The sequence below is a fragment of the Scleropages formosus genome, chromosome 19, assembly GCF_900964775.1.
Source record: "Scleropages formosus chromosome 19, fSclFor1.1, whole genome shotgun sequence".
NCBI classification, from domain to species: Eukaryota; Metazoa; Chordata; class Actinopteri; order Osteoglossiformes; family Osteoglossidae; genus Scleropages; species Scleropages formosus.
In genome coordinates this window covers 1363181-1386773 of record NC_041824.1, presented here as the reverse complement: position 1 = coordinate 1386773, position 23593 = coordinate 1363181, and the positions used below count along the sequence as shown (strand labels likewise).

The following is a 23593-nucleotide window of genomic DNA, read 5'->3' as shown; positions in this document are numbered from 1 at the left end:
AGAGTAAACGTGGTACAGAACACGTGAGGACCAGCAACAGAAGGTCACTGGACTGTTTCTACTGCAGCTGTTCTCAAGTTATTGTATCGGTGCATTTTCATAACGGATGTACACATTTCTTGGTCCTATAGAAGTCGTGCGGTGGGGGCGGTAACAAGTAAGTTATTGCACTTCACAGGAGAGCAATAAATATAAAGTACACTTTGATTAGGAAGTGTCATAAGAAGGAACAGAGAAGGATGAAACCCTTCGGCGAGACAATGACAGCGGAAAGCTGTGTCGGTGACGTGTGGCGCGAGAGCTGCTAACGGTCACTAACGGTCACTAGCACTCGGTAACGATCGGTAATGAGCACCTACTACTGCTATTACTTCTCTCCAGAAGTCGTACCAGAGCCCGACACCGAAGAATGACTTGCTTCAGAATGTTGTGGGGGAAACGCTTACAGTTGGGATTTTTCCTCGTTGCTATCATGACCATGTTCGTCTGCTGGCGCAGTACAAGTGGAAAGGTGCCTCTGGTCGCAGCGGAAAGGCGTCTTTACTGCTGTACGGGAAGGTGTGAGACAAGCGCCAAGCCCCACCTGAACTTGAGACCTGCAGGCAACGCGTGTTTGGAAGAAGAATACCGCTCTCCCTGGAACAGCAGCAATGTCCCTCAGCAGGTATTCCACTCTGTGAAGATGTGGAACGCCGTGAACAAATTCCACGTTCCTTACAAGAGGAGACGTCAAAAGTTCTTCAAGAGCCGAGATGAGCTCCAGCGGGAAGTGGAGGAGCGCGTGGCCCTCAGGACAGTCAGGGCCGGGGACGGACCGTTCTCGGGAGACGACTGGGACGCGTTTTTACCCAAAAAGGATCTGAGGGAGCTGCTGGGACCAATGAAGCGCTGTGCCGTCGTCATGTCCTCAGGCTCCATGAGGGACTCGTCGCTCGGGTCGCAAATCGGTACGTCCTGACAGAACTTACATCAAGAAGAGCAACTTGGGAAAGCATAAAAGAAAATGATTTAAAGAGCAATAGATTCTTCCTCTCTGAGGAGTTGAATGAAATCTTAGTTTATACGAGTTAAAAATGCAAAGAGTATAAGCCGGGAATGTGCGAATTCAAGTGTGCAAAGAACGCAGGCAGGGAGTACCACTATAGTTTCATTTTGTTGCACATCAGTAAAATTGATGACAGTAAAGTCTTTGTCTCGGTTCAGTTCAGTTCAATTCAATTCGGTTCAATTGTTCTTCCAAGATGAACACGACGCAGTTATTCGCTTCAACGCAGCTCCAACCAAGGGCTTCAGCGCAGACGTGGGCAACAAAACGACTTTGCGCCTCATCAACTCCCAAGTAAAACACTGACGAGATGTTATTCTTTCTTTCCTTTTCTTTTTTTCCCCCCTTTCCTTTACCGAGGTTAATTGTGCAAACGTCAGAGGGCTCAATATCCTCCTTTTCAATGTCATCGGGCAGGAATTCGAAAGGCCTTGAAGCCCTCGATCAGTTGTGGAGCGACACAGAGATTTAGCCAAGTGCTCATTTCACTCTTTTAACACGTCATGTATGACACACGGGTCAAAAAGTAGCCTCTTGACAACGTTTTTACTGTCGCGCAGCTCATGACCGTTGAGGCGAAATTCCTGAGCAACCCCTTGTACCACACAGGAGTGCTCATCGTGTGGGATCCCGCTCCCTACTCCAGAGACCTGTATGCTGTGAGTGTCGCCGTCCAGTTCCTCAACTGTTGTGCGTTTCAGGAGCCCTTCGGGGAACTTGGCGTCCACACGTTCTCCATTTTTTGCGGTCAAAGCCCTGACGGCTCAGCCGTAGCCGACCTTTCTTTCGTGCTCTTTTCACAGTGGTACAAGAAGCCAGACTTCAACTTCTTCCCCAAGTACAAGGAGTACCGAAAGGCCCACCCTGAGCAGCCTTTTTACATCTTGAGCCCCAGCGTGCAGTGGGACCTGTGGGACGTGATTCAGGAGAATTCCGAGACGGACATCCAGCCCAACCCCCCCTCCTCTGGCATGCTGGGTCAGTAGGATTCTCGCACACGCTGTGACGTAGCTTTAAGAGACGCCTGTGAGAGCTGACTGCCGAACCGAAGGACGATGACGCGCGAGGCAGGCCGCTGCCGTTGTGACATTTCGACAATATTAAGTGGAAGCGTTAAACCCGTTACCTGCACTTGTTCCAAGGCGACTCTTAACCACAGACAGTTACACGTAGTCAAGCTGTTGCAGCCGCTGCCTTGGACTTGAAGGACTCGGCCTTGAATCCGACATCTCGCTCTTGTGCTCGAGCATCTTTGCTCTCAATTGCCACAGTAAAACTTGTAACAGTCAAGAGAAACTAATAAATTTGTCTCATTCTAAAGGCATCACGGTGATGATGAGCCTCTGCGAGGAGATCACCATCTACGAGTTCCTGCCATCGCGCCGAAGAAGCGACTTGTGCTACTACTTCAAAGGACATATCAACAAGCAGTGTACCATCGGACATTACCACCCCTTGACCTTTGAAAAGATGCTCATCAAACGGCTCAACCGAGGCCACAACTGCGACATTCACGATTTCGGGAAAGTTTCGCTCTGCGGATATTCACGCCCCACCAGCGCAGCACACGAATCCGCACCGCATCAGTCACCGGAGGGATCTTCATATCCGAAACAGCAGTGATTTCCCTCAGATTTGGAACGATAGCTGTACCTTGAAACAGTTGGCATTTTTCATTTTATTATTTTTACTTGTGCAATCTGCATCGCTGGAGCAGTGTGGTGTCACATCACAAACACAACACACCCCACATAAAAATTGGTCAGTATGAGCAGTCAGTGCTACAGCCAGTACAGTTACAAATATGGTAAAGGTACCCTGGGAAAGGGGTAACAGAACTAGACCTAAAATCAACATGTTAAAGTAGCAGTTCTGTAAAAAGCTCCGAATAATCAGAGTGAACCAGAATAAACCACTCAGAACATTAGCCGTTTCTACAAGATTTTAAAAAATTAATAGAATTTGTCCCTCACTGCGGTTGCGTGACTTTGTTGTATGCCTGTGTTTTAGGTCTTATTCTCCAGCTGTTATTCCCTTATTTGCTGAGGTTCTCAGTTCAGCCTGTTTGGAAATTTATTGCACAGAAATAAGAGAACTAAAAATGTTCAGCAGTTCAGGTTGTGGGCACCTTTGTCGTCACTCATTAACTTTTATGGTTCCTTTCTGAGAGGGTTATATTTTACATGGTTCATTGTCGTCAACTACTGTATGAAAAAAATATTGTAACGACCCCACGTTACTGTTTTAGGAGGGAGTGTGTGCTTAATGTAAATAGTTGCATTATGGGAAATAACGTTAAACCACTGTGCGTGTAACCACTGGGGGCACTTACAGAGAAAATAATGGGGTGGCTGTGTCTGCCGCTGTTAGAAGAGAGGCTGGGGGTCCAGGTCCAAGTCCAGGAGGATACGGGGTTTTCGAAGCGAGAGCATTATAAATAAATGAAGGCCAACGTCACAGTAGCTCTAGGGCTCCCTCTGGAGGACAAATGCAGAAACTACAGCAGTTTCCCAGGAATTTTATTCTGCTGGGAAGCATATTATTAGTGCATGTAGTTTTCATAAGATCATATTAGGATTGTTAAAAGGAAAGCAGTAGCAAAATGACTGCAAAAAGCTGCATCTCTATCGCTTCCTGCAATGTGCACTGCAGCCGAAATTAGTTCATGTATTTACATTTTGCACAATTTATAAATACAAAAAAAAAAAAAAAAAAACAGGTCGTGAGAAAAGGCTTTTGAAACCTTTGGAATTCTCTGGATTTCTGTAGGAATGGTTCCTGAAACACAATCTGATCTGTAACTAAGACAAGACAAAGATGAGTCATTTAGTGTACAACACATTGCCATATCTTTTATACAAATTATGAAATTCATTCATGTAGCAGGTACGTGAACCTGTAGGATAACGAAATACCAAAAGGACGGTAACTGGAGTCAGGTATTCCGATCAGCGAGTCGTGTTCTGATCAATTCGCGTGCGTGTTTGACCTACCCTTCCTTCATGAAGGAACCACAAAAAAAGAAAAAAAAAACCTCCTTTAATTTCCACACAGGACTGGACCGAAGGTTTTCAGAATGTGCTTTTGTACACGCACTGAAGAGAGAGCAGAATGTATGAACAGGGTGTCTAAGAAGCTGCTGGACAGAATGTCCATCAGGATAAAACGAAATGCTTGCAGGTAGAGCATGTGACGCGGGAGGAGCAGGACAGGAGGCAACACAGAGCATCCAGAGTGTCCGAGTGCCATACAGAGTAAAGTGGGTGGCCTCAAGGTACCATGTTGAGAAGATGCTCCACGTGACGAGCGCCATTCTTGTTCGCTCAGGTGCACAGACTCAGTCGGCAGATTAAGTTTGCAGCCCCGATTGTGGACTCTTTGACACAGATTCCGTGTTGCTCTCTGACGCATCTGGTCAGGTCATCGTGCCGGGGCTCACAGTTCATCAGGAGGAACGGATGGAAGAGGCCGACAAAAGAAAGACATCGTCACGGTATGAGGAAGCGGCGGAGCAGTGCGCCCCCAAGAGGCCCGAGTCCAATGAAGGAGGCTGCAGGGCTTTGCAGGGAGCTCTTCCTCCACTGTCACAGCAGCAGGAAGCTCAGGAGGGTCATTACTGAGGCTGTGGAGAGAATGTCTGCATGGCCGTGGATCAGGAGAGGCGAGTCGTGGGATTGACGCAGGTCAGGGGTTCATCAGCCCTGGGGGGGTCCTAATGTTAAGAGACCTGAAACAGCCCGTGAGCCCAAGTTGCATCACTGATGATGTGTCAAGGTGCCTCGTAACATGTGTGACAAACAAATACGGCTCTCGTTTGCCCCTTCATTCCACTTATTGATTATTGCTATAATTCCTCTTCATCTTTCTTCCTCACACCATTAGTACCCGTTGCCTCAGAGATGAAGCCGTTACATTAGGTACCATTCTGACACATTACAATCACAATCTAATCATGGGACTATGGGTAAAATAAGGTTTAAAATGCCATCCAGCAGTCCTTGGAACCCCTGCCAAACTTTTGAAGGCAAACAAAGCTGTAATATCACTGATGCTCCTGTTAGCCGTACTATTGCACCCCGGTAAAATTCCAGTCAATTGACATATTCCTGTCAATTCAATCACTTTAATGTGAATTCAATGTTACTGAAATTGCACAAAGTGTTTGCTGTCATTCCATCACTCTATACACATCTTGCAATATATGTGAAACAAATTCACACAAGCATATATTTATTCAGATTTTGATTTATGCAGGACTTTAAAAATAAAAAAAAAAAAAAAAATGAAAAACACTTCAGTGACCACCAAAGCAATGGTAACATTCAGCCCAGAGCGCTTCTCAAACACTACAATTGAAAAAACCCACCTGAGCTGTTCCACAAAAACGGGGAAAACCAAGGATGACTGCAGAAGCGGGACAATGCAGTGCTTCAGTAAAGTGCCCACGGCAGGGTTGGCGGGAGGCAGGCAGAGTAACAAACCGTGTTCCTTCTCTAGGTTCTACGTCTACAAACACGCGACCGAGGAATTGTTCTCATGAACATGTCATTTCCTACCATTCTGAACGAGGTCTGCATTTAAAAGCTGTATCATATCAGCTAATAAACCCACGATGATAAATATCAACACTACAATAAACAGGACTAGGGCGTTAGTGAACGCTATAAGCCTTCACTTCACTTACAACCACATGTATGTGAACTTTATCTGCAAATACTTACAATTCAGGTGTTTATTTTCATCTCTTAGGATTTGTTCCTTAACAATACTTTACTTGCTTTTGCATCTCCCTTAAAACTGTTTCATTCAATACCATTTGCTGCAGGAGGTGAAAACGCAGGAGAGGGAAGGGTGAGAAAAAAAATTATACTCACTTATACTTTGAAAAATATGCAAATCTGTATCGCCTTTGTTAAACATGTCTGTGAAATCCCGACAAGAACTATTAAATAAAAGTAGAATAAAGTGCAAAATGTCCAACACTCAATGGAAATGCATTTAAAAACCAAAAAAAAGCTGTTCGACTTCTACTTCTCCAGAAGCCTGCGACACCCCACCCTGCTCCTGCAGGCGCTAACAGAAATGGACTTAAAATAGCTTCATTTTACATATTACACTGCAAGCAACTGAACATTGTGGACAAATCAGATCCCGGTTCAGCTACTGTGGCACATGCTCGAGCCACAAGTCATACACAGTAAGGTGAACTTTGACCCTTTGCGGGGTGGCAGTCAGCAGATGACGTGATCCCAGTACAGCTGTAGGCAGTGCCATATCCAAGAGCAGCATGAGCAGCAGTCAGGGCCAATCCGTACGCCGGCGGGTCGGGACCGAGGACACGGTTCCCGAACAGTGGCGCTTTTGGTCGTGGTCATCGCCTGCAAGAAGGTCAGGATGGAAAATTCATTCTTTAGAATTGTCCACCACCGACACCAGCTTGACTGCACTCCTCCTGGGCCCATCTACAGCATGGAAAGTTGTTTAAAAATACTGTACGTAACCTGGGCCCAGCTTTGCAAAGTGCTCACCTTACCTCCGCAAGGGGCTATAGGAACTTAGCAGCTGGGTGCTGGCCAGCTCCAGGTTCCAGTTATGTTTTTCCAGAAGCCGGAGGCACTCTACTCGGGTTCTACGGCCCAGACCGAACAACTGCTCCACCTGCAGCAGGAGGTCCCAAGGACAGCAAAGAGTGAGCAAAGGGGAAGCTAAACCACAGAAACCCAAAACACTGGTGCCTGCTTAGCCAGAGGTGTATCTGAAGTGACGTTCAGCTGAAGGCTCAGTGTGCCGCACACAGACCAGGGGCAATGGCCCAGGAACCACGTACCTTCAGAAACTGCACTGCCTTCTGCACGTTCCAGCTATACTTCTGCAGGGCAGCATGGCACTCCTCTGTTGTCACTCCATGGACTGCCTCCTGAACCTGCTCATCACAAAGCTGACTAATTTCAACCAAACTCTCAATATACACCACAGCCTATCGGAACCTCTTACATCAGGATCAATAGCAACTGAGTATAAACTCAGTTTGCAGCCGCTGGGAGAAGTTATAGGACCAACGCAGCACCAGCTGCTGCTAACGCTACCAACTGTTCAGAAATGGTACAGCTGGTAGCGTAGTGGTTAGAGCTGCTGCCTTTGGCCCCAATGGTCACAGGTTTGAATCTTACCTCAATCTGTAGTACCCCTGAGCAAGGCATTTACCCTAAATTGCTACCATAAAAATCACCCAGCTGTCTAAATGTAGGTGGATTAACGCCAAGTTAATTTGGAGAAAAGTGTCAAACCAATAAACGCAAATGCACAGGACATCCAACTCACCAGCTTAACTCTGTCAGCGGTACTAGGTCCTGGTTGCTCATCAGCTCCGCTTCTGGGTAGGTTGTGGGATTCCTTCATGGACACATTGCACGCCCGAGAAGCAAGGCTGCTGTTGTTGTTAGAGAAGTTGCCTTTGATGTTCCCTTGTTCCTCCAGGTGCTGATGCATCATCGGTCGAACGGTGGCAGTGTTGGCCGCCCTCCTCTCTGCTGCCAGGTTCTCTGGCTCCCCAAAGCATTTGTCATACTTGTCCAAGTAGGCAGGCCGCTCAGGCAGAAGGTAGTAGTGTGTGCTGCTTGCCTTCTTGCCATCACGCACTATGGGCAGAATGCAGGGTGCCCACGCGGCATCGTGGCCTTGTGCCTGGATCACCTTTGGCGAGGCATACTTGGGGTCAGAGGCAAAGCTCTGGGTGGTAGGCATGAGCCTGGCAGGGGAGGTGGACAAGTGAGACATTGGCGGGGCAGATGAGCAGAGGCTAGTTCTCGTCTGTGAGGGTCCGCAGGGGAAAGTCATGGGACTGGGGCTACGGGAGCTGGGCTGGGAAACAGTGTCGCGAGGAGGGAGCAGAGGGGGCCTCCCCTTGTCCTCCTCCACAGCTCCAGGAGCCAGGCTGTATTTAGAGGGACGGGGTGGAACAGGGACGCGGGGTGGGACCTGGGGCTTGTCCCTGCGGGGCGGAGCAAGGATTATCTTGCGATGTGCATCCACCGGTCCAGGAGATGGGGGCTGCGACAGGGATGAACCCCCCTGGACCCGCAGCTTCTTCATACACTCCTGTTGCAGCTCGCGGAAGATTTCAGCCGACTGCGAGAAGCTGCAGGCTGCCTGGACCCCACAGGGGAGGAACAGGTTGTCCTCTAGTGGGTGCTGGCCTACTGGGCCATTTACATCGTCACTCTGTTGCCCTTCGCTAGTAATGCAGCTCACCTCGACATCGTCGTCGTCCAGCGCCACCTCATCGTAGGCTGGGGGCGCGGGCAGGGGACGGCTGTCCCAATCAACTGCGGGTGAGGGGTGAAGTGGGCGAGGCAGGGCACAACCTGGGCTCTCGGGAGGTGTGGCATCCAGGATGAGTTCGGCAGAAGTTGGGGGCTGCACCTCTGCGACGGGGGAGGGCGTGGAGGAGGTGGTCACCTCCTCCCCAAAGTCAATCAAGGACACTTCACCACGGTGGCTTGCAGCCCCTGCGATGCCGGTAACCCAGGCAGCCGGTCTAAGACCTTGACTTTTCAACTCTCCTGGTTTCGCCAGCGAGAGCTTCTTCAGTCCTGAGCTCAACAAGCCATCTTCATTCACTCGGTCGTAAACGGGCTCTGAACAGACACAGAACACACATGTATTGCTAGACTGTGTTTAACGTAAGAAGCTATACAAATAAACTTGGAGGGGGGTAACAAGCCAGGCCATCTAGAGAAGACGACCGAAGGGAGGGGTCCCAACACCTTTACACGTTCTTGTGGCCAAAATCTACCTTACAAGGACATCTTCTGCATCAGTCTGAATATGCAGAGGAAGGAATCTGAGCATTACAGCTCAGATATGTCAAAGTTCTCTTGCCGCAGAGAAAAGAGGAACAGCGGACCAACACAGAGCGAACCTGAAACGTTGGGTCACCGCGTCAACTCCCCGAATTAGGCAAGTGGTCATTGAGTCGACGGAATCAGAGTTCCCTGCCTGCAGCTGGGTGGAGGAGTGCAGTTTGCAGTGAGGCAAGCAGACAGAGAATGCCAACTACACCAAGGTCTCACACTTACTCTGAACGAGAATGGCCGGCTGCGGGGGCCGTGGGGGGCGCTCCTCTGGAACGCAGAGCATGGGAGGGGAGAGAGGTAATAGTGGGCAGCACGTACCCAGGAAAAGTGTGGTATGCAACAAAAGAGAAAAAGTCAAGCGCTCTCAGTGACGCAGTCAAAGCCAGGAAGCACACGCAGTGCAGAGAACACTCATTAGAGCAGTGCTGAGAGAAAGTGTGTCGAGTTCAAAGCATTAATGGAGTTAAAAAAAAAAGAAAGCAGGAGCGCCGAGTTCTCACATCACTCACTTCGGCCTGGGAGTTGGGTGGGCTGGGCGCTGCTCAGATCCATACCCAGAACATCTGGAGGGTCCATGGGGTTTCCAAGGTACAAGCTAGGGAGACACAAGAGTTCAGCGTTGGCAGTGCTACATGAGACGTACAGGAATACTCCGTGTCTACTTAAAAAGTGACCTTTCTTACCAGTGCCGAACAGACCCAGGACAAACAGACTGCTGTGCTACTGACACACCATGTTTCACGCGATTCAAATGCCAAGAAGCTGGAACTGCCAGGCAGTTCCTGAGCTCGAATCATGTAAACTGGTTCTCAGCTACTACTGACCGCTGATGAAAATCAGCTCTAGAATGAACTGCGTACAATTGCTGCACCTTCAATACACCACGAAACTCCCAAACAGAACAGCAAAGGATTCCTAGTGCAGAACGAACACTGATGTCTCAGAAGACACCGCTTCACAACATTACAACAACCTTCCCAGAGCTGCACTACTCCAGGGACAGCGAGGGAATGGGCTCACCTGTCAATTTTATCTGGGAAGCCCCAGCAGCGGTGGGGGTTTGTATCCCCGTGACCTGTGTGGATGAAGCTATTTTTGAGTGGACGACTGATGTCGTGGGCTGACAGTCCAGCCACTGAGGTCACAGCGTTCCTGGGGAACTGGCCCACCTTCAGGGTACGCTTGTTCTGGCCACGCCACCAATAATTTTCTGCCCTGCATCACCACACCCCAACACCAACAGAAACAAAATAGCAGGAATCTAAAAGTGTGTTGTGCAATTCATTATCAAACAGAAGGTCTTTAATAAATTTAAAAAAAACCTAATCTAGAACAGTTGAAGATGCTTTCAGAAATCTGAAGGACACCAGAGTTCAAGGTGGAATTCCAAGTGTCGCCGAACTTCCAAACACACGTCTCAGTTGCGAGTCACCTGCACTCTGTCTTATAGAGGGAGTTTGAGGAAACGCACTAACCTGCCCTCGATGATGGTGATGACGTCATTGGCCTGAATAAGCAGCTTGTCTGGTTCCTCAAAGTCCTGCAGGGCCCTCATGTCAGTGGGCATTGTCTGAGCACAGAGCAAAAACAGAGGCCCCCGTCAAAAGCAGGGAGCTGTAAACCTTAAGGCAGCGTCTAATATTCCCAATCACCATCTGTCAGCACAGCAGGTGAATTTTCAGCAAGCGAATTGAGTTGATACACTGAGAACATCTCCTACAAGTCTGTAACAGTAGGAAGTTTGCTACTCAGATGTTCAGGAGACACCATATCAGCAAACAAGTGGGAAAATTAGAGCAGACAAAACGAGATAGCAATGGAAACATTTCCCCACGGAAGGAAGGCTACTTTGAGCACGTTGACGTGCCTCACCTCCACCAGAAACTCCCGGAGTGCCATGAAAGTGGGTCGATCAGTTGGTTTTTGGGCCCAGCATTGCAGCATGACATTATAGATGTCCTGAGGACAGTCCTCTGGTTTGCACAGCCGCTCACCCTCCTTGTCCAGCTTATGGAGGATCTGCATATCACACGCGGCATTTAGACTTTTCAGTTATTTTTAGTGAACAGAACAAAATCACAACAACATTTAAATAATCAATTAACTGTTAATCAATTTAACATTTCTTTTGAAGGTTGGAGAATAAACTGGAAGGGGGTGGGTTGGACCAGGTCCTGCTCTCCGGTGGGTCTGGGGTTTGAGTCCCGCTTGGGGTGCCTTGTGACAGATTGGTGTCCCATCCTGGGTGTGTCCCCTCCCCCTCCAGCCTTTCGCCCCGTGTTGCCGGGTTGGGCTCCGGCTCCCCGCGACCCCGTATGGGACAAGCGGTTTCAAATGATGCGTGTGAATAAACTGGATGAAAAAAAAGTCACCTAAAATTAGTTTAAAAACCAAAAAAGGTATTTGTATGCATGACCATGACCACACAGGGTCACGATGGCCCAGGATCTAGCTCACGAACACAGGGCAGGAAAATATGACAGCCACACTATTTCAGACAGGTGTACTTCCAAAGAGGACACAGACCACACGCGTATTAGCATTCACGTGAAGCCGATGGAGTGACGAGAGCGGGTAGCAGATTCTGTTCTTCTTGCGTACTCACACTTACTACATGCACAGGAGGACAGGTGGGCAAATGCTTTCATTAACACCCCAGATCCTGTGCCCTACCCACATACCTGGCTGCCACTGAGGCCTAGCCAAGGTTCCTGGCCATGGGAGAACATTTCCCACAAAGTTACACCAAACATCCAGGTGTCGCTGGCATGGGAGAAAGTACGTGTCTTCAGACTCTCTGGAGCACACCTGGGAAGGCGTACACACACACACACACACACACACACACACACACACACAAAATTTGAAATTGTTCGGACGATAAAACAGCCAAAAATAACCTTAAATTTCAGAAAAGATAAATCAAGAGTGACAACAGGGGCCCCTGGGCACAACAGAAGTTTCAAAACAGGTCAGACACTTGTTGCCAGGAGCCAGAAATCATAGAGCAGCTTTGAAAAGGGTTAGCACTGTTGAAGGTGATCAATGGCATGAAAAAAGCTCAAAGAACAGAACGGGTTAGAGAGCCCCAGGGACTCACCAGGCAAACGGGACCTTGCGCTGCTCCTGCATGACATAGTGGTCGTCATTGTTGGGCAGTGCTCTCATGAGGCCAAAGTCTCCGATCTTGACATGATCATTAGAGGCCAGCAGGATGTTGCGGGCAGCAAGGTCGCGGTGGATGAAGCGGCGGGACTCCAGATAGGCCATGCCACTGGCAATCTGGATAGCGTACTGGCACAGTGTTGAGATCAAGAGGTGGCCCTGAGTCTTCCTCAGGCGGTCCAATAGGGAACCCCGAGGCGCCAACTCCGTCACCTGCAAAAAAGTATTCACACGGTAAAACAAGTAATCTCAATAGGTGGCACTGGGAAAGAAATGCTTCAGATTCTCCAGAAGCTCAGGAAAAGTGGCTCTTCCTGGGTGATCTAGAACTACAGACTTTTCTCCAAAAACAGTGTTAAGGTTACAATTATTCACCAATGATACAGCTGGGTAATTTTACTGGAGCAATTTAGGGTAAGTACCTTGCTCAAGGGTACCACAGCCAGAGGTGGGATCAAGCCTGCGACCACTGGAACCAAAGACAGTAGCTCTAACCACTACGCTACCAGCCGCTTCCAGACTTCTTCAAGTATCCAACACATAGCAACCAAACCTGTAGATACGAGTTCAATTTGAATGTAAAGGTGACAACATTGGCATAACCAATCAATGCAGCTTATTGCATCAATGGGCTGTTTTCTGACAGAAGAGGGGTCTCATCTCACCATTTTCATGGGGTGTGTGAGGACAACGCCATAGAGCCGGATTAGGTTCTGGTGATCCAGTGAGTGCATGGCATTGACCTCACGGATGAAGTCATCCAGGGCATCTGGTTGGTCTCGCAGGTCTGTTTTCAGGCACTTCACAGCCACGTTGACCTAGGAACAGCATGTATATGAACCATGTCAAGGGGCTCTCTTACCTTAGTTTTCCATCTGTCCAACTACTTACCCAACACATCACATTGTCCTTTATTCTCTTTCCCCACCTCTAATCACTGCTAACTTCTTTGTGCTGAGTTCATCTTCCATATCCACTACAGTCCTCTTCTGCCAGAGGAATGAAATGTCCAGGCTCTTAATCACTCTGCACCTTTTGTACATCCTGTCCCCAAAAATCCCACCAAATCCATTTCCACATACCCTCCTTGGCATCACTCACCAGGCTGCCTGTAGGTGTGGTCCATTCGCCACGTTTAACCACACCAAAGGAGCCATCGCCTAGCTTTTCATAGAGCTGTAGGTCCCGATCACTTATAAGGCAGGTAAGGGCCAGAGGCTGAGCTTCTGTGGGCAATGGGGAGACTGAGGGGCTGGGGATGGGTGAGCGCCGGAATAGGCTGCCAGAAGATGGTGGCTGGAGCTCGCCATCAGATCTTTTTCCACTGAAGACCTGAGGGGGGAACCAGAGACACCATGTTGGTTTTTTGCGTACCAATCATCTGAGCTTAAGTGTGCGAGTGAGTGTAGAACAGTCCACTGCTTATTGGTTAATCATCCTGTATTGTTTCTTTCAGGGAAGAAGCCACACCGGCTCAGCAGCAAACCAAAGGTGTGTGGGTTGATAACACTACATATATCCATCGAAAGTCGCTTTGGAGAAAAGCGTCAACTAAACAAATAAATGTAAACCTAAAGTCCTTCTCCACAAGTCTGAAACCAACAAGCCAAAACAACCTCATACTCCACTCTGTGAAGCCCCATTTTATGGAGGATTTGGGGGACTGGGGATACTGGTTTGATGGAATGGGTCCTGCCCCATACCTTGCCCATCCAGGACTTGCGCTTGTTCATGGCCTTTCTCCTTTTGACCGCCTCCCACAGCCGCCTCTGCCCTATAGGACGCAGCCAAACACGACTGATTGCATTACATCATTTGTGGAGGCGTGAATAAACAGGTGGATACAACAGCACAGTGAGGGGCTCTATGTGAACCAAGATGAAATGCAAAGACACAGGGTGGAGCTACACTAGCTGAAAGAGGGTATTTTTATGCCTAAACTCTGCAAAAAGTCCCCTATACCATTACATCAGCAGACTACTTTCCACCACTTCCACAACAAACGAAAGCCTTTTACAACTAAGAGTGGGGGTCGCCCAGTCTTGGTGGAACAAGGCTTGAGAAATTTGCTGGTAATTACTGTGCTTGCTTGTTTTTAAAAGAAAGGAAGTCAAATCTGTGGATGAACTTTCTCCTATACAGATGGTTAAGCAGACAACCTTATGCTTGTGTTCCTCATCCTTAGATAGCTTTACTTGTACTAATATGAAGCAAGTCTACCGACCCCAAAGCTCAGACTCAAGGAGTGAGAAGCTGAATGACAGTCTCAGTCAAACTGATTCTTTATGTGACCTAGACAAGACTGGCTACCTAATACTGCTTCAGTGGGCATGTGGCTCTGAGTAAAGGCATCAGCTAAACAAAAGAAAAATTATTCATCCTGCAATATAGGAATTTGTTCCCCCTTCCCACATGGAAAGCAACTCCTCCCCATAGAGTGACAATTGCGCACACACAAAAGAAAGAAAGAAAGAAAGAAAGAAGAAAAAAAAAAAAAAAAAAAAAAAAAAAAAAAAAACCCCCACACACAACAAAACAGGAACACAACAGCCGTTCCAAATACTACAGAATTCATAGTCTCAATAACCGATGTAGTTCTCACCTGGTCGGCCCATGCCAATCTTCTCAAGGTCTTCGCCCTTGACATAGTCAAAGTGCGAAAGGCGGGTGACGTTGAGGTCATCGCGGATACGCACAAGGTACTGCTGCAGCTGCACCTCGGTCAGCAGCTCCAGGAGCCATTCTGTGCCCTCCTCCATTTCCATGGTGACGCCAAGTCTCTGTAAAGGGATTTGTGCATGGAGAGAAACCACCTTCTCAAGCTCTTCACTACCCAAATTCTTTATGCTTAGTAAAAAGTACATGTGTCAGTCAGCCTTGATTGAAATACACACACAAGGAACACACATTCTAGACAGATGACTGCCCAGGCCAGACCTCTGTAGAAGTGTCTGCCCATGAAACTTGTGCTTAGCCATCCCAATTTCTTTCACTTTCATATAATACTTTAGGATTACAAAAGTCTTGCTTTTTAGAGATTCATCTCCTGTAAAAGATTTATGGTGAACAAAAGCACTAGAATGGACTTTTGTTTTCAGTGTGACAAACCCTCAAAAAAAGAATACACACTGTCAGTACAGTTCAAGGCTCTAATACACTTATGTCCCCCAGTGGGATTCAGGCATTATGAACTTGTGCTAGCCTACTACACAGAAATGTACAGCATCAAAAGCTGTCAACATCTGGAATAAGACAACTCATAATAGATCAAATACAATCCCATTAGAACACCTGGAAAGGATCAGTTGGCACTGGCACTTGGACCCCCAAAGGTTTACTTTTCCTCCCCTGCACCATGAACAGAAGTTTGTTTTCTTCTCCTCAACTGCCAGACCGCATACTTGACTAACAGCCATACATAGTCACTTTTCTGTTTGACCTGTTCAGCGGTCTCTTAAGAGCACTGTATGAAAAATAAACTGAAATGCAATTTAGTTTACAAAATGGAACAAAACCGTTTAGTTTGGATTGGGGGGCAAGCAGGACTGACGCACAGGCAGTGTTCATGACGAATGTTTTAAACAAAGAACATTGTGTTTTCAACCTGTCTTTAGTATTTGGTGCTCTCAACCACCAAGTTCTACTTTTTTTCTTTTGGACAGCATAATACCAAAATAAGGGCATTAAAATTGTTTGAGTCCCACCTATCAGGTACATCTGACCAGGTGGCACGACTGACTCCATCTTCACAACCTCTCCAAATTGATATTCCACAGGGCTCAATGCTGGGCCTTTGACCCTTCTCCATCTATACCTCTTATCTTGGTCTTTCAATCCCTCTCAATATTCAAGAAGATTCTCAAAATATATCTTTTTGATCAGATCACCTGATCTATCCACACCATAAACTTGTACTACATTGTCTGTTTAAAAGTGGGGGAAAAAAAAACAGGCTATTTCTGTAATAAAGTAAAAATTTACAATTCACATTTTTTAAATTAACTTAAAAAAAAATCAGCTAATTGCTATATTACAGACTTCTTTAAGAATCATGTCTGCATCCATCTCTGTGTTTATATTTCATGACTTATATGTTGCTTTAGAGGAAAGCATCTGCTAAAGAAACATATGAGCAGAGGCAGTATAGGATGAAAGTTATAGAGTTATAGGATTGTAGAGTCAACAGCTTGTGCCGGAATGAAATTAGCCACAGCCAATTACTGTCACGACTCATCCGTCCTACCAATCTTTCCACATGATGAGCAAGGCCCATGGCAGAAACATTTGTGTTGCATCATCACTTGTGTGTTCAAACAAAAATGAGAGTGAGCGTGAGAATCACCACAGTATGCTGCTCTTCGAACACCATTTCAACTTCTTCTGGAGAACTCAGCACCAGCTGTAGCAGTTTCTCCTGCATTTAACTTTCCATTCATTTCTAGTGGAGCAATTTTAGGGTAAAGGTATTGCAGGAGAAGGCAGGGTTTGAATCTTTGTCAGAGTGACAGCTTTAACCATTATGCTACCTGAGACAACTACCATGAGCTCACCTTCATTGTATCTCACAAAGTCACCTCACTCAGCTGTGGTTATCAGACTTGTGTTAAGACAAAGTCAGGACTGTCCCACAGCAATCAATACAAAATTCATACCTGAATCGCCTGCCCAAGTTTAAAAATTATAGAAATATTTAAAAATCAGTTCTGGCCACAGAGAGGTACATTTATCTACCTTGACATGTGCCGCTGTTCAAAACTGCCACCCCCCCACCACATATACATTTTCCATAAGTTGAACAGCAGTTTTATTATTCTAATGCTGAACCTGAAACGCAGAACCTGCAAGCATTATTTCCGATTGCGATATGCTGTCTGCAATGCAGAACTTCCATTGCTACACTGCCGCAGTGACTGACCTTCTGGTTACTTGCTGTCGTCCCTGGCAACAGCGCTCCTGTGTTCTGGGGAAAAACAAACGCATTTCATAACATTAGCTACATTCCGTTTGCACTGATTTTTGGTCCAGGTTGTCTTGTACAATGGACTGGGGGGGGGAAGAGAGAACCACAGGAAGAGAGAGAACCACAGGAAGAGACCAGTGACTTTACCTCACTGGTGCTGGCTGGTAAGTGCTGGTTATTCAAGGAGTTGTCTGCGACAAACGCCCTCGCTCCAGGAGTATCGCCTCCCTCGTCATCTGGAAGTTGCTGGTACTCTGAGCAGTCATCTAGAGTGACTGTGAAAGTTGCTTTCACCGGGCTGGCAAGACAGAAATCTTCACCGTCATCTCTTGGAAGGCGCTGGTACTCTGAGCCACCGGCCATGGCTATGACAAGTAGGAACACCTTCCCTCCTGGCAGCACTCTTCTGGCTCACACAAAGAAAGCTGAACAGTCCTCTACATTTTATTTCCAGGAGAAACCTAATCTTTACTTTATTCTGTACAATTTATTTCTTTTGTCACCTGAAATACTTTGACTGCTCTAGTACTATTTCTGTCCCCTAAAGGATGAACAAACTCGGGGATTGTCCAAGACAAAAGTATTTGCTGTTCTGCAAGTAATTCTGATCTTAATTCCGACTCTAAAAAGCCATTTCTTGTCAGGACTGGAGTAGCAATCGGTGCCATTCAGGAGCACAGACATGAACCTGCTAGAGAAGGAAGTTCATCTGCATAAAACAGCAAGGCAGCAGTCTGAACTCACCCACACAAACTGTACCATCCTGGTGTCAAAGCTACGGCAAACATGTAACAACCAGCCTCCCCTCCCGCAGATCATAACTGCTCTCAGTAACTTCCTTCAGGACCCCTTCCCAGGATCAGAACTGCAAGAAATCTCATCTCGTCACCATCCGTTGGCTGTGATCCCTTAACCACACCAAGGATGCTCTTTCCTCTCTCTCGCTCCCTTTCTCTCTCGCTGTGCCTGATTGGTTCAGTCCATGCATCATCCGTTAACAGAGAGCTGAATCACAAAAACACGCTGTGTAGAATCGCTGAGTCACAGCTCCCCATCTGAAGTGCATCCTTCTCCCCCGGTTCCAGTATATGTGCTGCTTTTCCTGCCTTCATCTCATTCTTACCATCCCTCTGGATCACATTTCCCAGCACAGCAGTGCCCTCTACTGTTCAAATAAATGATTCAGCACTCAGAGGCTTCGACATACCATCCAGAAGTTGCGATCATCATTCACCAGCTGAGAGTAGTAAGGGGTCAAAGAATAGCATGAAAACTGCTTTCATTTCAGAAAAGGCTTCCACAGCAATTAAAGAATCTCTATCTTTGTACGAGAGCCAGACTTAAGGCCTTTGACCTTTCACCTCCCCCATACAGGATAGAAGCGCGATCAGCCAAACGTAACATGACAATGGAAGTCACAAATCTTGAAGCTGTTATGGTTAGCAAATGTTCGCTAACTGGTCAAGACTATCAGAACCTGGGACCACCAGGTCGCAGTCGGTGAATCAAACAGTGACAAGATGACAAAGAGAGAAACGGCAATGCAGTGTCCCCTTCTCCATCTTTTTCAGAAAATGGTGTATTCTCACTAACGACACAAACACATCTGCTCATTATGACAACATCCTGTAACTTACATTCAAGCCTCTCTTATATAGTTAATGTGGAAGATGAATATGCATGGACATCCCATGTAGTGAACGCAGAACAGACCATGTAAATTTAACTTGGGGGGGAAACCAATGCTCTTCAGAGACTAAACCACTTGACAAAGGCAACCTTCTGCTTGTGGCAAAAAGGCATCATTCCATATACAGCTTACCTGTTTTAATTATACTTTTGTGCAGCTAGCAGAGGTGTACTAAAGTCACGTAGATCTAGTACCAATAAGCGCCCCTTCACCGGACTTACAAAGAAGAGAGAAGAGTCGACAATCGAGTACTTCTTATTCGCTCTCCCCAAGATCTCTGGGACAGACGTTGTCGCGGATTATCCACAAGGGTCAGGTAGGGCTGACGCCATCTATGGTGATGCCAGTGGGTTGCTGTGTCACAGAATTGTCCCCTTGCAGTTATATCTAGAAATAAAAGGAGCCAGTGGTTAAGTCAGACTGTGTGTATGTATATATTACACATACATAAAAAAACACCACAGATAGGACACTTACTACTTTATTAACAGCATTTAATTTCATTCACATTGCAAAATACACAAGCCAGCATGTTACTCTATCCACTCAACTGCTCTACTTGTTAGAACTAGAGTATCGTAACCCCCCCCAGAAACGTGACCAGATGAAGGTTTCTCTGTGCAGAACAATGTTGGCCTTCTCCGTGCTCCATGGTGTACAAACCCAGTGAATGAGCTGTTCACTCAGCCAGAGTGACGCAGTAGAGCTCAGTTCTGACCTGCAGAGGTGGAGGAATGCCCAGGGCACATCTCTCCCTTTCCACACACACACACACACACACACACACACACACACACACACACACACACACACAAAGTCCTTCTTGCCAGCAGAGAAATGTGTAGTCAGGTCAGGCCACCTCCCATGTGAAACAGCAGAGCAACATTTCCTGAGACAACTTGGAAAAAGTGGAAGCCTGCTGCATCCACCCCCTTCTTCCAGCCCTTCATTCAGAGCACCAGCTGGTCAGCTGACGTCAGCTCCCAGTCGCGACGCTCCCGGCATGGGCTCTGGGCCAGTCATCTCCTGACCTCCTAGGGTCATTGGGCCAGAAGAGCAAGTGCTGAGAAGAGAGACTTCACCGCTCAGTGAAGAAGGCAGGGCACTGCAGGAGAGCCCAAAGAACGGAACATGCACATTAAATAAATACACAATGTGAACTCTAATATAACCCAGTGAAACTGGCTACATTTACACTGGGCCAGAGCACCACTCTTACCAGTGAGGCTCAGAGTAGAACGCAAAGTATGAGGTTGTAATGAGGTTATACTTGCTGACTGTAGAAGGGTGCACCATTATTTTACTAGCCATGCAAAAGGCTGTACACACGTCATATCGCACACTGCACTCTATGCAATTTTGCAAACCTTTCACACCTTTTCCAGGTTTGTCTCAGGTCACACCTGAAAACATTCTGGGCCCATCACTGAAACCATGCTTATGGCAACACAGTGTCAAGTATCTACACACACAGCACAGGGGTCTGATGTAAAATAAAATGAGCCTACCAGTCAGTTATCTTTGTATCAGGACACATGGCCTTTAAATGAATCAATAAAAACTGCCCAGTCAAGCAAAAAGAAAGTCATGAACATCTGCCATTGCTGTCCACCAACAGGTGACTGAACAGATTGCTGGTTTGGTAACACAGACACATGGAGGACACAGAAGCCAGAGCTTGGCATATGAGTCACAGTGTCACCCACACACATTTGCTCCAGGACCTTTTGTAGTAAAATGTCTTTACATTAGACTAACAATTTGTACAAAAGCACACTCAGGCCCCTTACCATTCAGTCTGGAGGAAACCCACACATCATCATCATCATCATCATCCCCACCACACTCTAAAAGCTAAGATGGAGCCCGAGAAAGAGGGCAGACTATTTACGATAGTGTATAAAAGATACTTTGTCATTGTATGCAATACAATGAAATTTTGTGTGGCAACCCTCACAAGAACAGAAACAACATTTGAAATAAATAAAATAGATGAATAAAAATTAGATTAAAACTGAAGTCCTCAGTTCTAAGCAGCCGTGGGAGGGGGGTTGAGGTGGCAGCTGGCTTTTATGGATCAGTTCCCTCTGGTTGTGCAGGAGGCCAGAGCTTTGGGAAAGAAGCTGTCCCTCAGTCTGTTGGTGCTGGATTTTACTGTCCTGAACTGTCTGCCAGACGGCAGCGCTTCAAACTGGGAGCGACCAGGGTGTGTGGTGTCCTTGATGATACCGTCAGCCTTCTTCCTCAGTCGACTAGCATAGGTAGTGTCGGGGTTGGGGAGCTCCATCCCGACGATGGGGCTGTATGTGAGGAAAAGTACTCTTTCTACAGGGCAGGACAAGGCATGAAATCCAGGTAGGCAGCAATCGCACACACTTATTGGTGTGATACTGAAACAGTTTTGACTTCAGGTGCGAGTGGTGCATGTAAAAAGAACAGGCCAGGGCAGTATCACCACTGACTCTGGGCTCAGCTTTGGGTCTGATTGTTCACCACATCCTACCGGGAAGACAGTGAAAGAGAGTGAAAAATTACCTGAGTTCAAACAGACAAAGTGAGAGAAAGACACTTCTTGGAGACAGGGCATTAAAGTGGTCACTTTTGCTGCATGAATTTGACATGAGCATCGCTCATCAAAGTGCATCCGGAGGGATGACGTGAGCAAACCGTAAACCTGGCCGCCACGACAGCATAGGAGGCTGCGGCAGGTCCCGATGGAACCGGGCTTTGGGTCCGGCTCGACCTGACTCCACTCCGCTGGAAAGAGCCGCAAAGGGCGGCAAGGTGGACTCGGCGATCGATGTTACCGGCCGGGGGGAAGCGGGCACCGCCGGACTGTTCCGGGCCCGTAGGTGACGCTCACAGCTCAAACTACTACTACGACATGTAACTTGCAGCCTCTTTAACAGACTGTCTTGTACATCATTTTCGCTCAGTCCAACAAGGGACATTTTACAATTTGCGAAATGTGTGTTTTTAGAGCACAAAGCCCAGTGAGTGAAGATGCTGCCAAAGTTGAGCAATGCCATGCTCATGATAAGGCTTAGGGACACACACACACAGAGAGAGAGAGAGAGAGAGAGAGAGAGAGAGAGAGAGAGAGAGAGAGAGAGAGAGAGAGAGAGAGAGAGAGAGAGAGAGGCAGAAAGGGCCCGAACCGCCGCGCATCCATCGCCTCTTGCTCTTCACTTCATTCAGACACGAATGTGGGGTCAAAGTCGCAGCTCTGAAGCCAAATTCGGAAATAAACAAAGATGCAGAGAGAGAGAATATTTCACAAAGGGATGTTCGCACAAAAACGTCGTCACCGGGCAGCTGCTCAGTTACGACAGTATGATTATATTATAAAAAATATTTCCGCCAGTAAGAACTTGTGCGCGTCACTCACTGATATTAATTATTACTGTCTGTTGCCCGTGTTTTTTTTCTCCACTGCCGTTTTATACAAACAAGTGAAGTGGCCGCGGCCATATGAGTAAAGAGTAATACGGTGCGGTACGGTACACCACAGACTGTAGTACCTACCTAGCAGCTGCAGTGCAGAAGGCGAAGCAGCAGGGCTCACGGACGGACGGACGGAGCGGCCGCCGGCACCACTAACTCACGTAGGTAAGGCGGCAGCTACACACGTTACGACGCGACGCCGGCGGTGTGTCGCTCCGGGAAACTAGAAGAACAGGAAGGTCACCGGCGCCCCTCAACTCAACTCAACTCACCCCGACCCCGCTTTTCTAACAAGAAAACTCGAGGAGGGTCAAGTGCACAGCAGATACCCGGAAAAAAACACCCGACACCCCACATGATGATCCATCCAGCCCGCGTCTCACGCGCCCCCCCCTGGCTGTAAGCGTCTCGCGGACTCGCGCACCTGCGAACGTCTCACGCCGCTTAAACCCATTTGCCTGAGCCTCTGAGTCCGAAGCGCACTTCTCGTCCTGCTATATATAGCAGACGCAACGGACCGCCAAGCTCATCCGCTCGGTGCAGCATAGGAACTCGGAGCGGCTGACCGCTTGCACGCGTCGAAGCGAAGGAGGAAAAGCAAAAGGTGCGAAATGATAACTCATGATGATGTATCATGTGCCGGGAAAAAAGAGCTCCGGGACGGACCCGCTCTCTCGTCTCGTCTCGTCTCGGCGCGACGCCTCGACTCGCTCCTTAGCCGCTAAACCGGCTCTTCTCCGCAGGCCACCGAACACCTCGCTTTCATTGAAAGCGCTCGGCGAAGGAAAGGTCGCTTGCCACTTATGAGCGCATGTTATTGTTAGTCCATCCATATGTCATTATGTTCGTACCTTTTCGCGCACATATCGTGGCGTCGACGATCGCTGCTCTCCGTGCGCGCGGCTGCCTGCAGCTCGAGCTCCCGCTCCATCATCCCACTCTTAAAGAGACAGCGACCGTAATTTGCTCCGCGTGGCCCACTTTCCGATTGCCGGCGCACCGCTGAACACACTGCCGCGTGCGTGACATTGCTGTCAAATTTGCCAACTCTTTTTTTTCCAAAGCGACTTGCAGTATTAAGGTTACAATTATTTACCCATTTATACAGCTGGGTAATTTTACTGGAGCAACTGGGGTAAGTACCTTGCTCAAGGGTACCACAGGCAACTGTCCCCTGTCCTGACACCCGTGGACATGCTGCCAGTAGGTGGTGTAGTGGTTAGGGCCACAGCCTTGCACTCAGAGGAGCTGGGTTCCAATGATTGCTGCTGCAGTACTCCTGAGAAAGACTTATCCTGAATTGCTTCAGTAAACATTTCCCAACAGTTTAAATGGGTAAATCATGGTACATGAGATTCGGTTGCTTTGGAGAAAGCATCCTCTAAATAAGTAAATTGCTCCTGTAAAAATTGCTCAACAGTATAGAAAGGAGA

General features: G+C 47.6%; 2 protein-coding genes across 8 annotated transcripts; one reads left to right on the top strand and one right to left on the bottom strand.

The window, feature by feature from the left end:
* The first annotated feature begins 472 nt into the window (after positions 1 to 472).
* Positions 473 to 4665, top strand: LOC108927597 (beta-galactoside alpha-2,6-sialyltransferase 1-like). The gene is made up of 6 exons (XM_018741008.1): positions 473 to 947; positions 1242 to 1339; positions 1606 to 1704; positions 1849 to 2023; positions 2367 to 2620; positions 4465 to 4665. The coding sequence occupies exons 1-6, from the start codon at positions 473 to 475 to the stop codon at positions 4663 to 4665; spliced, it is 1302 nt and encodes a 433-aa protein (XP_018596524.1).
* On the bottom strand, positions 3920 to 23090 carry LOC108927754 (activated CDC42 kinase 1-like). Of its 7 annotated transcripts, XM_018741262.2 has the most exons (20): positions 22242 to 22811; positions 21875 to 21942; positions 18938 to 19103; positions 17174 to 17432; positions 16982 to 17026; positions 14669 to 14846; positions 13770 to 13840; positions 13168 to 13398; positions 12732 to 12884; positions 12002 to 12279; positions 11583 to 11709; positions 10774 to 10920; positions 10377 to 10471; positions 9922 to 10116; positions 9411 to 9496; positions 9124 to 9168; positions 7367 to 8682; positions 6873 to 6968; positions 6579 to 6703; positions 3922 to 6423 (listed from the first exon to the last, which is right to left on the bottom strand). In XM_018741262.2, the coding sequence occupies exons 2-20, from the start codon at positions 21882 to 21884 to the stop codon at positions 6417 to 6419; spliced, it is 3630 nt and encodes a 1209-aa protein (XP_018596778.2). In that variant the 5' UTR covers positions 21885 to 21942; positions 22242 to 22811; the 3' UTR covers positions 3922 to 6416. The 7 variants fall into 7 exon arrangements, with proteins under 7 accessions (XP_018596780.2, XP_018596781.2, XP_018596783.2 ...); XM_018741265.2 differs by lacking the exons at positions 21875 to 21942; positions 22242 to 22811 and adding an exon at positions 23012 to 23090 and having other exon boundaries at positions 3921 to 6423; positions 6873 to 6983; XM_018741267.2 differs by lacking the exons at positions 21875 to 21942; positions 22242 to 22811 and adding an exon at positions 22827 to 22866 and having other exon boundaries at positions 3921 to 6423; positions 6873 to 6983.
* Between the last annotated feature and the right edge of the window lie 503 nt (positions 23091 to 23593).